This window comes from Tyto alba, unplaced genomic scaffold (assembly GCF_018691265.1).
Source record: "Tyto alba isolate M040663 unplaced genomic scaffold, T.alba_DEE_v4.0 Super-Scaffold_1, whole genome shotgun sequence".
Taxonomy (NCBI): domain Eukaryota; kingdom Metazoa; phylum Chordata; class Aves; order Strigiformes; family Tytonidae; genus Tyto; species Tyto alba.
Window position 1 is genome coordinate 23,234,433 of NW_024881261.1, and position 13,424 is coordinate 23,247,856.

The 13,424-nt window shown below is 43.7% G+C and overlaps 1 protein-coding gene across 2 annotated transcripts in view; it reads right to left on the reverse strand.

Annotated features, from left to right (window-relative positions):
• Positions 1-13,424, reverse strand: part of PDLIM1 (PDZ and LIM domain 1) — a 45,920-nt gene that overhangs the window by 17,633 nt on the left and 14,863 nt on the right. For both annotated transcript variants that reach the window (XM_042804285.1, XM_042804186.1), the window contains exon 3: positions 5,812-5,896. In XM_042804285.1, the coding sequence (XP_042660219.1) occupies positions 5,812-5,896 (85 nt within the window). The remainder of the gene's footprint in view (positions 1-5,811; positions 5,897-13,424) is intronic.

A 13,424-nucleotide genomic window follows, 5' to 3' on the forward strand; every position in this document is an offset into this window, starting at 1 on the left:
TCCCCATAACACAGCCTGAAGGCAGCTGGCAGGGCTGGGGCCTCAGAGGTGCTGGTTACCTCCCCGCTGCCACTGCACTTGCAGCACCCCCACTCCCTGCCAGCCCCCTGACCCTTCCCAGGCCACCTCCCCACAGCCCCTGGAGGAAAGGCAGGGCAAGTATGGATTGGGGGGCTGCCTGAAGCCACTAAAAACTAATTTCAGGTGTGGCGTCATGATTTAGAGACCAGACAGCATAGTTTTTTTCTTGAAGCTCCAGCTCTCGGAGTCAGGGGATTCACATTGACCTCACGTTACAAATTTTTAAAAAATTAGCACCTAGGCTCTGCAGTTGCAGGTAGAAGCAAAAGCTCCCATGGCTTCCCAGGCCCCTGAAGCAGCTGAGTGAGCTGGCAAAACCTGCTGCCCCACTGAGCCCCAGAAATGTGGGATGTTTTTGCGTCCCAAGTCAGAGCCTGGAGGCTCAGCACAGGCGATCCTGGATTGCACACCTCGAGAGCCACACCAAGAGGAAACAAAATTAAACATTTCTCAGTATAAATGTTTACTCAGCTCTAAGAAAATGGGCCCCTGACCAAACCTCAGCAAATGAGAGCACTCTGGTCCTGCGGGTGGGGAAGGAGAGTGGAGGCTGGCAGCCAAACCCGCCGGTCCCATCCTCGACCTTGCAAAGCCGCCCAGGGAACGAAGGCCGTGCTCGTGCCCAGCCCGCGCAACGGAGGGGAGACTGCTCACACCAAACATGCAGCAACAGCTCAGAAGAGGATGTCTTCATGGCAAACTCTACCCCATGCTATGTTTCATCAGCTGTGATCACAAGTATTAAGAAGTGCCTTTACTTTCACCTCTCCCTCTGTTATTGTTTGGGGTTTTTCAGCTATGGAAAGATCTTTTGCAATGCTTTGAAATCTGATTAGAAATTAGGAAGGGTTTGGGGTTTTGTTATTGTATGGGGATAAAACAACAAGGCTGGATTCCCACATCCTCTCCCTCCACATCCCTGACACATTCCACATCCATGCGGTAACGCCTTTTAACCAAAAACAGCAGGTCGCGATATGCCAGCACAGTTCCCTTGTCTGAAATGCGATGTTGTTCCTTTATACATCTATTGCTTCATGCATTGCCCACACATGCATAGCCTTATCAAAGGCTAAGCCAGCCACACACCCAGTTTCTATAGCCCCTGCCTTTTCCGTATCCAAGGAGATAAAATACACAAGATGGAAACAATGACATCACTCTGCAAGGACAAGGACGACAAGGACGAGGACGGGACAGACACTCTCAAGAAGCCTTGGGAAGACAGAAGTGGCTGTCTGTCTCTCATCCCACAAATACCCTGATTCACCTCCCGAGCTCCACCAGCTGCATATCTGGAGGTTATTTCTCATTTAAAAAAAGAACAAAACATCCTCACATTTGAAAGCCCGTATCTTCCGTGGTTAAGAAGAGCTGATATATCCATCCCAAACCAAGAGTTTTCACTTACATTCTTGAGGGGTGACGTTAATACTTATGCCTCACTGCAAATAGGGTATGTGGCCTTCAGGGAGCTGGACAAGCTTTTTTGGAGACAGTCCTGGTGTTGACTGTCCTCAAAACTGGTCTCTCTCAGCTCATTCCCTACATGAGCTCACTCAACTCAAACAGATCTAGGCCCCATTGATCTCAGTATCCTACAAATACAGGGGGAGGGGAAAAAAAGACAAACGATCTCCCACAGAACCTGGGCCTGACAAGACATAGCACAGTCTGAGGGACAGAGAGTTTTATTGTTCATTTTACCAAGGGGCAATATAGCCACACACACCAGGGCATGAGTCTGGAGCTTAATGCCTGGCCTAAGGTCACCAGGGAGCAGGGCAGAGTCTGAAAGTTACGCTAGTCTCTGGTCAGTGTCATAAGCATTAAAATTACCTTAGTCACCAAGTTACTTGTTCTCTCTTGCTGTGATCACTTTTCTCAAGAAATGTTAGGCAGAAGGGAGAGGCAGACGTGTTATTTTAATCTTTCCCACTGTGGTGAGGAAAAGCTCTTGATGGGAAAATGACACTGAGTGATCACCCTTAGCTTGTGGGTGAGAAGTGCAAGTGAAATAATTGAGTAAATATACTAAGACAACTCTGTCATTTCCTTCACCTAATGTTGCCATGGTCACACCCAAAACAAAGCTGGCTCAGCCTCTGAGCCATCACCACTGACAAGCTGCTGCACCTTTTGATGAAATGTGATTATGTCATCACTCTTGACTCAGTTTAAATTCATTTAGAAAGATAAAGATAATGGTAATGAAATAATATTGAGGCTGTAGCTCCTTCATAGGCAAAGGTTATCTTAGACAATTAAGTTAGCCTTGGGATTCAGGACTTCAGGGAATGCATGGGAGGTTGTGGAATCCTTTTTTATTTTCCAAATATCACAACCTTGCATACCAAGTAAGGGAAAATACTTCCACAGGACGATGCAGCATTTCAGCAAGTATCAGCCTCCAAAAGGATTGCAGAAGTAAACAAAAAGGCTAATTCAAATGGGGTAAAAAAACACGTAATCAGAGTCTACAGCACAAGTCTTATGAGGAGTGGCTGAGGGAATTGGGGTTGTTTAGCCTTGAAAAATGGAGGCTTGGGCAAGACCTTACTGCTCCCTACAACTATCTGCAAAGAGGTTGTAGTGAGATGGGTGCCAATCTTTTCTACCAAGTAACAAGTGATAGGACAAGAAGAAAAGGCCTCAAGTTGCACCAGTGAAGCTTTAGATTGGATATGAGGAAAAATTTCTTCACAAAAAGGGTTATCAAAGGTCTTTTCCAAATTAAATGATTCTATGATCTTAAAATATGTAGCTAGTCATCCACTCGTTGAGAAAAAATGGAAATTAATTTCTCTTACAAGATCTTTTTCAAAGATCTAGTTATTTAACTGCATCAATAAAATGGGAAGAGGAAAAGAAGGTGGACAAGCGTGAGAAATTTCAGTTAAGATACTAAAGGTAAGAGAGGCAACATCAAACTACCTAATTTTAAGAAAGATGGAAACTTGTTTGAATAATTGCAGTCCAATTTCTACAGCAAAGGTTTTAAGCTTTTTTTTTTGAGCCTGAAGTAAGTTTATTCACATGTATGATTGTATTTCTTCATTCAAAGGGCTGCACGCAAAACCAGTGAGAAACATCTTCAGATGACCCTAGATTAGGACTCAAGCGAACCACTTGGACTCAGTATGTACTGTTTTCTTTGGTGAGTGAATTAATAAGCATTCTGTGTGAAACTGATGCCAAGGAAAGCAAATACACTGTTTTCACTGGCAAGCAAGTTAAAAAATCCTCAACAGCTCAGACAGCGCTGTCTTTGAAGACTGGGCTCTACTCAGAACTTCTACCAAACCTGTTGGAAAAATGAGATCAGCATCTTTGTGGTAAAATTCATAGCAGTTTGCCATGCTCATATATATATGCACAGCATCTTCTGCACTCTGCTGATGACTTGCAGCAGGCCTGGCTGAAATCTCTGGTGACACTGCAAAGACACAGCCCCAGAGAGACTCGGCCAATGCTTGACATGGCTCTGGCAGGAGTCAGCATGCTCCGCTGACATCATGCTCCATGCAGATCGACCTCACCACAACCCTCACTTGCTGCAGTCAGCTACTGAAAAAGGAAACTGGTGTGTATTTAGAAAAAAAAAAAACACCTTAAAACTTGATGGTGTTCATGACACTTTTCCTTGGCATGGCAGACTGGGATGTTCAGGCACTGTTAAGCAAGAAGGGTAAATGGGAGCTTGTGGTTTGGAAACTTGAGACATACATCTTCCCTCACGCTGCTAAATTCCTCTGCTTGAATATGTAGCAGGCAAAGCCCTTTAAAGGAAAGCCCCATGCTCTGAAAAACAAGTACCACTCATGTAGGCCACTGCAAATGACTTAATTGACTTCATGTTAAGGAGAGGAAAAAGAAAGGCAAGAGTTCTGCAAGAGCTTAAATGTTCCTCTTACACCAAGAAATAAAATTATTCTAGTATCACCCATCACAAGGGGTCAAAGCCTAATTTTCAGGCAACAGTTGGTTCATAATGCAAGATTAAGAAAAGGGTCAATGCTCAGTCTGACCTTTGCGATGCCCTTTACTTGGATTTTAGAAAGCAGGGCATGACTTGCAAGTTAAAGACTAGACTTAAGGTTAGTCTCTCTCACCCATGTTTCTTACTGAGTTGCAGTAGGCTCTCTGAAACAGTCCAGGGCTGACTTACAGACACTCCACCCAGAGGGCAGCTGACTAAAGGAGAGATATTGATTAAGGTCAAAACCGCGATAGCAGATGAGTTTAAGTAAGAAGTGACATCAGTTCATTAAAATAGCCTATGTTTAGTTCTTGACTAGCAGTGGATGTCTATCCAGTGACCCAGGCTGGACTCAGGGAGAAAGTATGGTGGTGGTACAGCTAGTTACATGGGGGCTGCAGCAGCAGGTTTCTTGTTGCAGTTAACTAAACTTGGTGAACTATGTTAAACTCCTGCATGGCATATGTAGTGCCCTATATTTAATTCTGGGGCATTTAGCCAAATTCTGGTTAATGGCTGGGCTACGGACTTCATCTCCAGGATTGGGTCTCCTGATGACTTAATAGCCCTCTGAAGCCTTGAAGAAAAGCCTCAGTGCAGACTCTGCTCTACTTTGGCAAGAGATAGCCCCCAAGCCTCAAGGTTTGCAGCAGAACATCTCCAGAGCTTGGCAAGCAGAAGACACAGACCAGATCTCAGCTCAACAGTGTCACAGACAGGTGACACTGCACAGCCCCAGCCCAACCTAAGACCAAACGGCTTAGTGTCACATTGTGCCTTGGCCGAGTTATGAAATACCTGGAGAATGCCACGCCACGCTCTCGAGCCAAGAAACACACAGCAGCTTGGCATGAGAGAGAGCATGAACAGATCCCAGGCCAAGGTCTGGACATGGTGTTGCTGCACATATGCCACTTTAGGTTCAGGTCCTTTCCAACCCAAACAGACATATTAGCATTTAATTAATTCCAGAGGCGAGCTAGTTCTATCTCTATTTATTTTGCTAGAAAGACTCAAGGGATGTGTGCTAGGGCCAGAATCCATGTCACTGCCTCAGTAAAAATCCAGAGAAATGCCATTGATTTTAGTGCAGTTATTGTAGATGTGGGCAGTGTAATCCTCTAAACCTAGCCCAGGCAATGCCCTCACACAGGTCACTTATTACTACATTTACCTGACAGAGGCAGCAGACCAATGAAGCAAGGCTGCCAAATGGTTATAAAACCAACCGCCTAGAGAGAGATTGCAAGACCTGCCCCACAGATAAACATATAAAAGGCTGGTGTATTTCCCTTCCACTTTCTTTATGGCTAGACTGCTAATGAGAACCTGCTAGTAAGGAAAAACAAAACAACAACAACAACAAAAAAAAAACAGAAAACACTTCAAAGTGAATAATTTTCCTCCCCTCTCAAGACCTTATTTATGAAAATTAACAGGCTTAGCCATAGTAGCAAGGATTTATTGAGCTACATTGCCTTCTGAGCCCTATGGTGGGTGTGATCATGCAGATAGCCTCTGATCCAAGCAGCTTACCCTTGGCAAGGTATCCAACTAGCTCTCCACAGCAGCACGCTTCTGAGCACAAGGGAAGGAGTCTGTCTCTGAAGGTTTCCAAGGGCCATGTGATTTCTAGGAGGTATGGGGCATGGTGATACATGTTCAGCTCCTTGGAGGATCAGGCCAGAAACTGCTCCGAAGTCAGAGAGGAGTAAGCAGGAACAAGAGCATGCAGATAATCCATTACTTACCTGTGGCTGAGAGGCCAGATTCATCTTATAGGGATGCGTCTTTCCCTCCTCGTTTACAAGCGGTGACCAGACTTTTGACTCCATTCTGCAACACATGAATTTTGAATAGCTAATCTGTTTTCATCACTCAGCATCGCTATTGTTATTAAAAATCTTGAAGTTCATCCATTTCCTAAACACTTCCCTAGTCTTTTGTATATAGCACTATCCACATCAGGAAGAATCTAGACAGCCTCATTTTAGGCATGTAACTTGGATAACTTAGTTATGTTATATGAGGTCCTTGGAGAAAGACAGTATCTCAGCAGTGACTGTGCTGGTTTACCCTTTGGGATTCCACTGGTGACATACCAAGCATGGGCTCCAACCCAGGCAGTAGAGCAACAGGTCCCCCAACAGCAGAAGCTGGAGATATCCTTTAGATGCTGATCCTTTAATCAAGTGGGACAATTCAGATTACCGTGTTTAGGCTTTTATGGATAGCAGGGAAGAGGAATGATTCTTGTCTGTATTGACTACACAAAGAACATTTTGTTCTTGAAGTTGGGCTGCTTTGGAAAAGCTAAAAATATTTTTTGTTTTGAGTCTCCAGAATTTTTTTCTTATTTATACTGTGGTATCCAGGCTGAACAAACAGAGGCTTTTGGGAATTCTGAAAGAACAAAAAAAAAAAAAAAAGGTCTAAATTTGCAATGGGACTAAGAACTGAGATGACATAATGTGTCAGAGAAAGTCTACATAACTTTTACTGGTCTGTGGTCTGACCCAATTACTCACAGCAGCCTGAAATACAAGTCAAGGTCTTGACCAAAACCAACCACTTTTACCATCATCAGTCTGAACTTTTCCTATGCCCCAAAGAACAACAGACAAACAAATGATAAGGAAGTAGTGTGCTTATATTTGCTTGAGATACTTTGTGGAAAACACATGCTACCTACATTTTTCAGAAGTACAGACTGTAGTTAACATGTCAGATGGACTAAACAGTGACACTTTCCTCAAATTTTTTAATAGTAGGGAACGAGTGGCTGCAGTATTGCTGAATGAAAACCGTTGTTCAATGCTAAACATTGCATCATGCAGCAACCAGATGGCTGATAAACTCTTCGGATGAGTTTTGAAAACCATGTCCTGTTTTGACAAGAGCCCTTTGTAGAATCTGCAACTGCAGATAGATGGACTTCCCAGATATTTGTGGGTCCAGGGCCAGCTACAATTTAAGTACTTAGTTAGCAAAACAGGACTGCTTCCACTGAGAATTAACTGGAAAGTGACTTTGAACAGAAAAGGCTTATAAAACTGACAAGGATGGAGAAATAGGGTGTAGAGCTACTCATGATAAATTCAATCTCGTCTACACCATTCCTCTAAAAGCCTTCCAATGTCAGGACATTTTTTAAACAGACCAAATTTAACTGTGATGCACATATCCCAGCCATTTGCTGTGTAAATAGTATTTTAATGCTTCCATCCAGAAGGTAGCTCAAGTGGGAGGAAACAGCAGGCAGCATTCTCACTCAGGGAACAGGAGAAATTTTATTGACCTGCTATTGCATCTATTGCACTCTGGACTCTACATGGAAGAAACCCAAAAGAAGTCTGCTCTGCTGTATTTCCTTTCACAGAGAAGTACAAAGGCACCGGTCACACCAGATACCATCCTTTACAAGCACTCAGGTACAGCAAACCGTTGACTCCAGGATATTGCACCCTGTGGCCTCAGCTGCAGTACTGATACCTGATAACCTATGTCACCCAAATCCTGGAATCTGGTGAGCTGGGGCACAGGCAGACTAACAAATCTGAATAAAGCAGCTACATGGGATCATATCTACGTCAATCTGATCATTATCTTGTCTCAACAGCTGCCATTACTGGAAGCACAACATACTCCAGGTGAATATAAAACAGTCATTCCCTCCTTGCTTCGCAACATGTGCTTTAAGGTGTCTGAGGAACCTGCAATTTTACCCAGATTATGGCTATCAAGCCTGACAATGTAGTTTGCACTTGAAGACTGTTTGCAGAGGGGAGCAGCCTGTTGACCAATGCAAAGCCTTATTCCTTTAAAGTGCTTGGGGATCACATGAGACCAAGTTCTATCTCCTCTGGAGCAACAGGGGACACAGCAAGGCATATGGAAATCAAATACCCTGCCAGCCGGGCTGTAAGCAAGTGGACATTGGCTGGAGATGAAAGAGCAGTTCAGAGAGCATTAAACACTTCAGCTGATTTCTAGCACGAGGCAGCCCTGTGCCAGTTCTCAGTAGCAGTGATCCAAGTACTTTTGAGACAGCATTTTCTTTTGCAGCAGCTATTTCAGAAGTACCAAAAGGTCTTATTCAGACTGAAAATTTAAGCTTAAAGCAGGCCAATATATGAGCACAGAACAAAAACCTCCCCCAAGGACCCTGGGCACTTGCTTTCATCCTACTGCCCCTCACTCAATGCATTTGAGGAGACACAGCACCTTGGTCTCCAACATAGGGGAGGCAGCTATGGCCAATTACTGCAGCCAACAGGGGTTTTTTACCAGATTTTGCTTCCTTATTTATTAGGCAAAAAGCATAAGTTTATTTCCCAGCCTGCTGCAATTCTGATCTGTCACTGGATATAAATGGAAGCAGCAAGGTCACTCCAGGCTTTACTTTCAGTCCAGTTTAAAAGTTATCCAAACAGAAAGGTTAAATAGCCTGCACAGTTGTCCCTCTAAGGCTGGGAGGATAAAGCTTCCCTTTGTCTTCTCAACAGCTGCAGCAGAGCCCATCAGCCACTCTCAACAGCCCATTTATGGCCCCAGCAAAGCCGCAGAGAGGAGACAGCTTTGCTCTTGCTGGCTTTGCCTAGCTGGGCTTTCAAGGCACATGCCCCATTCCACCACACTGCCTGCGGAGCCCACGGTCTGCAGGTCATCAGTGGGACTGCAATGGTCCCAGCTCTCAGCAAGGGTTTCCTGACTTTGCTCTTGGTGTCACTGCCTGCACTTTTACTGAAGTGTGGCAGGAAAAAGAATAATAGCACCTAAAAGTTCACCTTGTGTCCCACTGCTGGCCCAGGACTTCTTTTCTGAAAAGCTGAGAAGTGTGGGCATATGGCACAGGCAATAGGGTTAGACTCATCATGCTTGTATCTTACCTATCTGTGTCCATATCTTATTTATACGAAGCAGCGAACAGCCATCAGAGCAGATAGCTCAAGCACAGCCTCAGTGATGGTGACTTCACAGCAGGCTGTTATTGGTAGGACTGCAGTGGCTTTCTGGAGGATTCTCTTCATATCTGGAGAAGACGACCCCCAGACACAAACCTGCCTCCACACTGCCCTTGGGGAGGCAGTACCCCTGCCACAGACTGTGGCCACTCTAGCAGGGCTGCCAGACCTGCCTCGCCACCAGTGGCCGGGCTGGATGTCCAACAGCTGGCTGGGGAATCACACCCTGTCATCAGGGAAAGCCAGCACGCTTCAGACTCCTGCTTCAATTCATGAATAGTTGTTTTAGAATACAGTTTCTAATGCATATTCTTTCAAATGAGATTCAAGCAGAGAGCAACACTCAAATAGTGCAGAAAGAGAAGACAAAACCATGACACTCAAACAAGCCAAATTAATTGCAGGCACATGGACATAACTTTATCATGTTTGCCGTTTACATTTCCATGCTGTTTCTTTACTACAGGAGAGAGCAACCAAGACAGGGCCAGGGAATGAGCCATGCGTTTGCTGTTTTATCCAGGCAGAAACCAAGATATTTCTCTGATGCTAGTTTGGATGGGGAGGAACTGGTAGGAAGGGGAGGAAGGAAACAGCATACAAGTCAAGGCAGGAATCTGAAGAGGTATTTACAAAATACAACATTTTTCAAGAAGCTTGGCTTGAACATGGTATAATATAAACATTACAAGAGTCTGGATTTTGCTATCAATGCTTTGCATGCAGAGCTGGGCCATAGCTTCACGGGAAAATTCGAAGTTGGAAAATGAGGGTCTAATTCTGTGTGCCAGGAACTGCATAAATATGTTGTGTAAAGGCAATAGCTACATTTACATTCCTACTTCAATCACTGGGATGGAATCCACTAAGATATCAAAGTAGCAACTAAACCCATAAAGCTGGAGGAGGTACATGTGCAACACAAAGTTTGCTTGCTGAAAAATAAGGAAAGGTCTGAAGGATTCCTTTCAACCCTCCACAGATTTTCAGTCAGGCATTTTAATGATGTTTAGAGACTAACTACAACAGCTTTCAGGCTATGAGGAAAGTACCTTTTAAAAAATCAACCTTTTAGCTACAACAGCTGTAAAATATATGCCCTTGGATTTAAACACAGTCACTTTTAGCAACCATCGATTAATGGACATACTCACTTCGGCAAGCAAAACCGTACTTGGGCTGCATGCAGCCTATTGCCAATTCAAACAGGAATGCTAGTCACAACTTCCTAGAGACAAAAGGCTCCAAATTCAATTCTTCACACATGGCCCTCTGCTCCTTGCATTTCATCTGTCTCTTCATACAACCATAAATACAAAAGGGCAAGTCTGGCTGCACAGAAGAAGCAACAGAAGTTTATCACAAGCAGTTTCATTACAGAGTTAAGAGGGACAAAACACACCTGACTGCTCAGGCTCACACTGATCTTCTACCACTCAGCTAGTGAGTTAACTACTTTCGCCTTGCCAACGAGGCTGTAAAAATACAACAAATGCCAAGCTTGACTCTCAGCATGCCAATTGTTAGTAAAAGCTGCAGGCATGCACCCAGGAGCTCTGGGAGCACCACACCAGACATGGAGAGGTTGTGAGCTGCCGTCCAGGGCCAGGCAATTTGCGTGCCCTTATATAGACGCACACAGAGCATCAGGCTTTTCCCAGGGCCAAAAGAATTATTAGTAAGATGACAGAGCTGGAAAATGCTTCTTGGCAGGGAAGCAAAAAGCAAACCTAAATGAGTCAACGGACTCCACCAACTTCCTAGAAGACAAATTCTAGACTATTGTGGCTTTGTGCAACTAATTCCCACAGCTGAGACCTGGGAACATGTGGACCAAGCAAGAGTGCAACTGAATCTACCAAATAAAAAGCAGATGACATTGTATACATGCTCTCTTCTTCATAAGCATCTACACGATCCTTTCTGACAATGCATTTGACATGTTGGTAGCAGATCTGACTTCTCTGATCCTAGCAGTTCTCAAAGAACAAATACATAGCTGCTAAAAATGATGTCAAGGAATGAAAAGTAAGACTGTTCTGCAAACAAAAAAATAATATTGCATTAATATATTATACACTGGCAGCAGAGCTGCAGAAAAGCAGCTTGAAATTTGAAGAAAAGGACAGTAGGACCAGAACAAGAGATTACACATTTGCAATCCCTTTTCACAAATATTCTTATTACCACTCCCAGCTCACCTCCAGACATAGAGGGAAGGGCAGACTCACTGTAGGAACACCTCTTTTTTGTTGAAAAAAACCCATATAGATATACAATTTACATTTGAGTTGCTCAGGGCTGCATATGAGCACAGTACCACCAATCATTTGGTGACTAAAGCCACAAGCAAAGACCCATTTGTTTTAGAAATAAATTTTCACCTGTACTGCAACGAACACTTGTCTGCTTTTGTACATCTGCAGCTACACAAAGCTGTGTGTCAAATTCATCATGAGCATTACCACTAACATCGGTGACGCCTGAATCTTTTGGCTATCGGGTGAACTTTGTAGTAAGAGAATTTGTTCCTCCTGAGCCTTCCCATCTTAGAGTGTTCTTTGTCAGAGCAAGCCCCTTTCACAAAATACACTAAGTTTCCAAAGGAAGTGGATAGCTTTCTGTTGGACACATTGTGCTGCTTACCCCTGCTAAAGGAAAATCAGAGGTGTGCTTGAAAGGGATGCAGCCTGTGGGGAGGCTTTGCTCGACCCTAAAATGTCAGTGCAACAATGTACATGCCCTAATTGAAAAAAAGAACAGCAGCTCTTCTCAAAGACTCAAGATCCAAAACTTCATTCTTCCTATGAATGGGAGAGGCTCAAAAATCTGCCTGTGAAATTTCTCAATTTAGCAACCAAGTGGTTTTGAGTTGACTGAAGCCCACTGCTGCTGTAGGTCAGTCTTTCTGTATGTACCATGCAAAATCATGGTGCTGAGCTAGATTTTACACCGCTGAAGACAATAATGGAACCTTTACTTTGGTTTCTTGGGAACTACATTTCTAAAAGCACTCTCTAGCCTGAAACAAAAAGCAAAATGAACAAACACAGGCTCAGAAAAGAGCAGGGAGCTGCTAGACACGCTAAGTTCAGCAGGAATTTGGTGTATGCGCCAACATTGCTGAAGACCCACTTTCGAGCGAGAAAATAGGCCTTTCCAACTGTTCACACAGCAAACAGAAAAGCAGCTGTCAGTGTTGCTTCGAAAAGCATATTCAGAGAAAGCAATTTGTGGCTGGGTTTTAAATCCTAGGAAATTAACAGATTTGCACCTTTGGGTGAAAAAGCAGACCAGGCATGTTTTCTTGAGCTAGTAATTTGATCCATTTTTAACGGTGACATGTGTTAGACTAGATTTCCTGCCTACAATCTGATCTGAAATATTTTTGGACTGTTACCATCGTTAAGGAAAATACCGAAACAGGAAACATTGGAATGCTGTTGATATTCACAATCAAGTACACAGTGCAAACAGCATTTCCTTTACCAGAAGTGTTTAAGTCATTTACATTCTCTACATTTACACTTAAGTAATCATTAGTACAACCAAACATGAAGACATCTTAACTGTTTGGATACCAGTAAAAGAGAAGAGGGTTGCATACTTGCAGACCACACACAAATAAAATTTGTTTTGGTCCAAAGAGGAGCACCAGAAGACGACAAGCATAGTACAATGCTTCCTTAAAACACTCTCCCAGCCCCCAGCTACTTGCAGCTTATGGACTTTCTGCAGCAGAGATACTGCCATGGTATATAATATCCTTTATAGATTTTTCTTCCATTAATTCACACAGTGTCCTCTTGAATCCATGTGCACTTTTAGCATTCACAACACAGTTACAAATGAAGTATCCACTGTCATGATAATGTTGACCCTTTGGTGGAACCAAAACACCTGATACGAGCTCAGACCCATGTCTAAAATCCCCCCCTGGCACAACCTTGCTGCCACCCCAAGTGCAGGTCAGAGAGCATTTTGCATAGGTAATTGTTTAAAATTCATCATATATGAAATTAAAAATCACTACGGATTTAAGCTTTCACAAGACATCTCTATGATATCAAGTAGAAAAGAACGACTGGAAGACTTCTCACTCTGGAAAACCTGGCAGAGCTGGCCACATCCTCAGCACCAGCTGTGTGTGATGCTCCAGCTCACAGAGCTGCTGCCCTGTCAGACTAGTGGTCCTTGCCAGCACAGCTACTTGGTACAACTGATTCAGCTAACAAGCCACAAGTGCACAGCATGGAGACCAGACCCAGGTGTTGGTGGGGCTTAAGTGCAAATGATACACTTTCCTTTTCATAATCAGCCAACTACTCACAGAGCTACTTCAACAGAGAAAAAACTTCCAGCTCTGACGTGATTGGATTGTCAGACTTCCACACCAACTA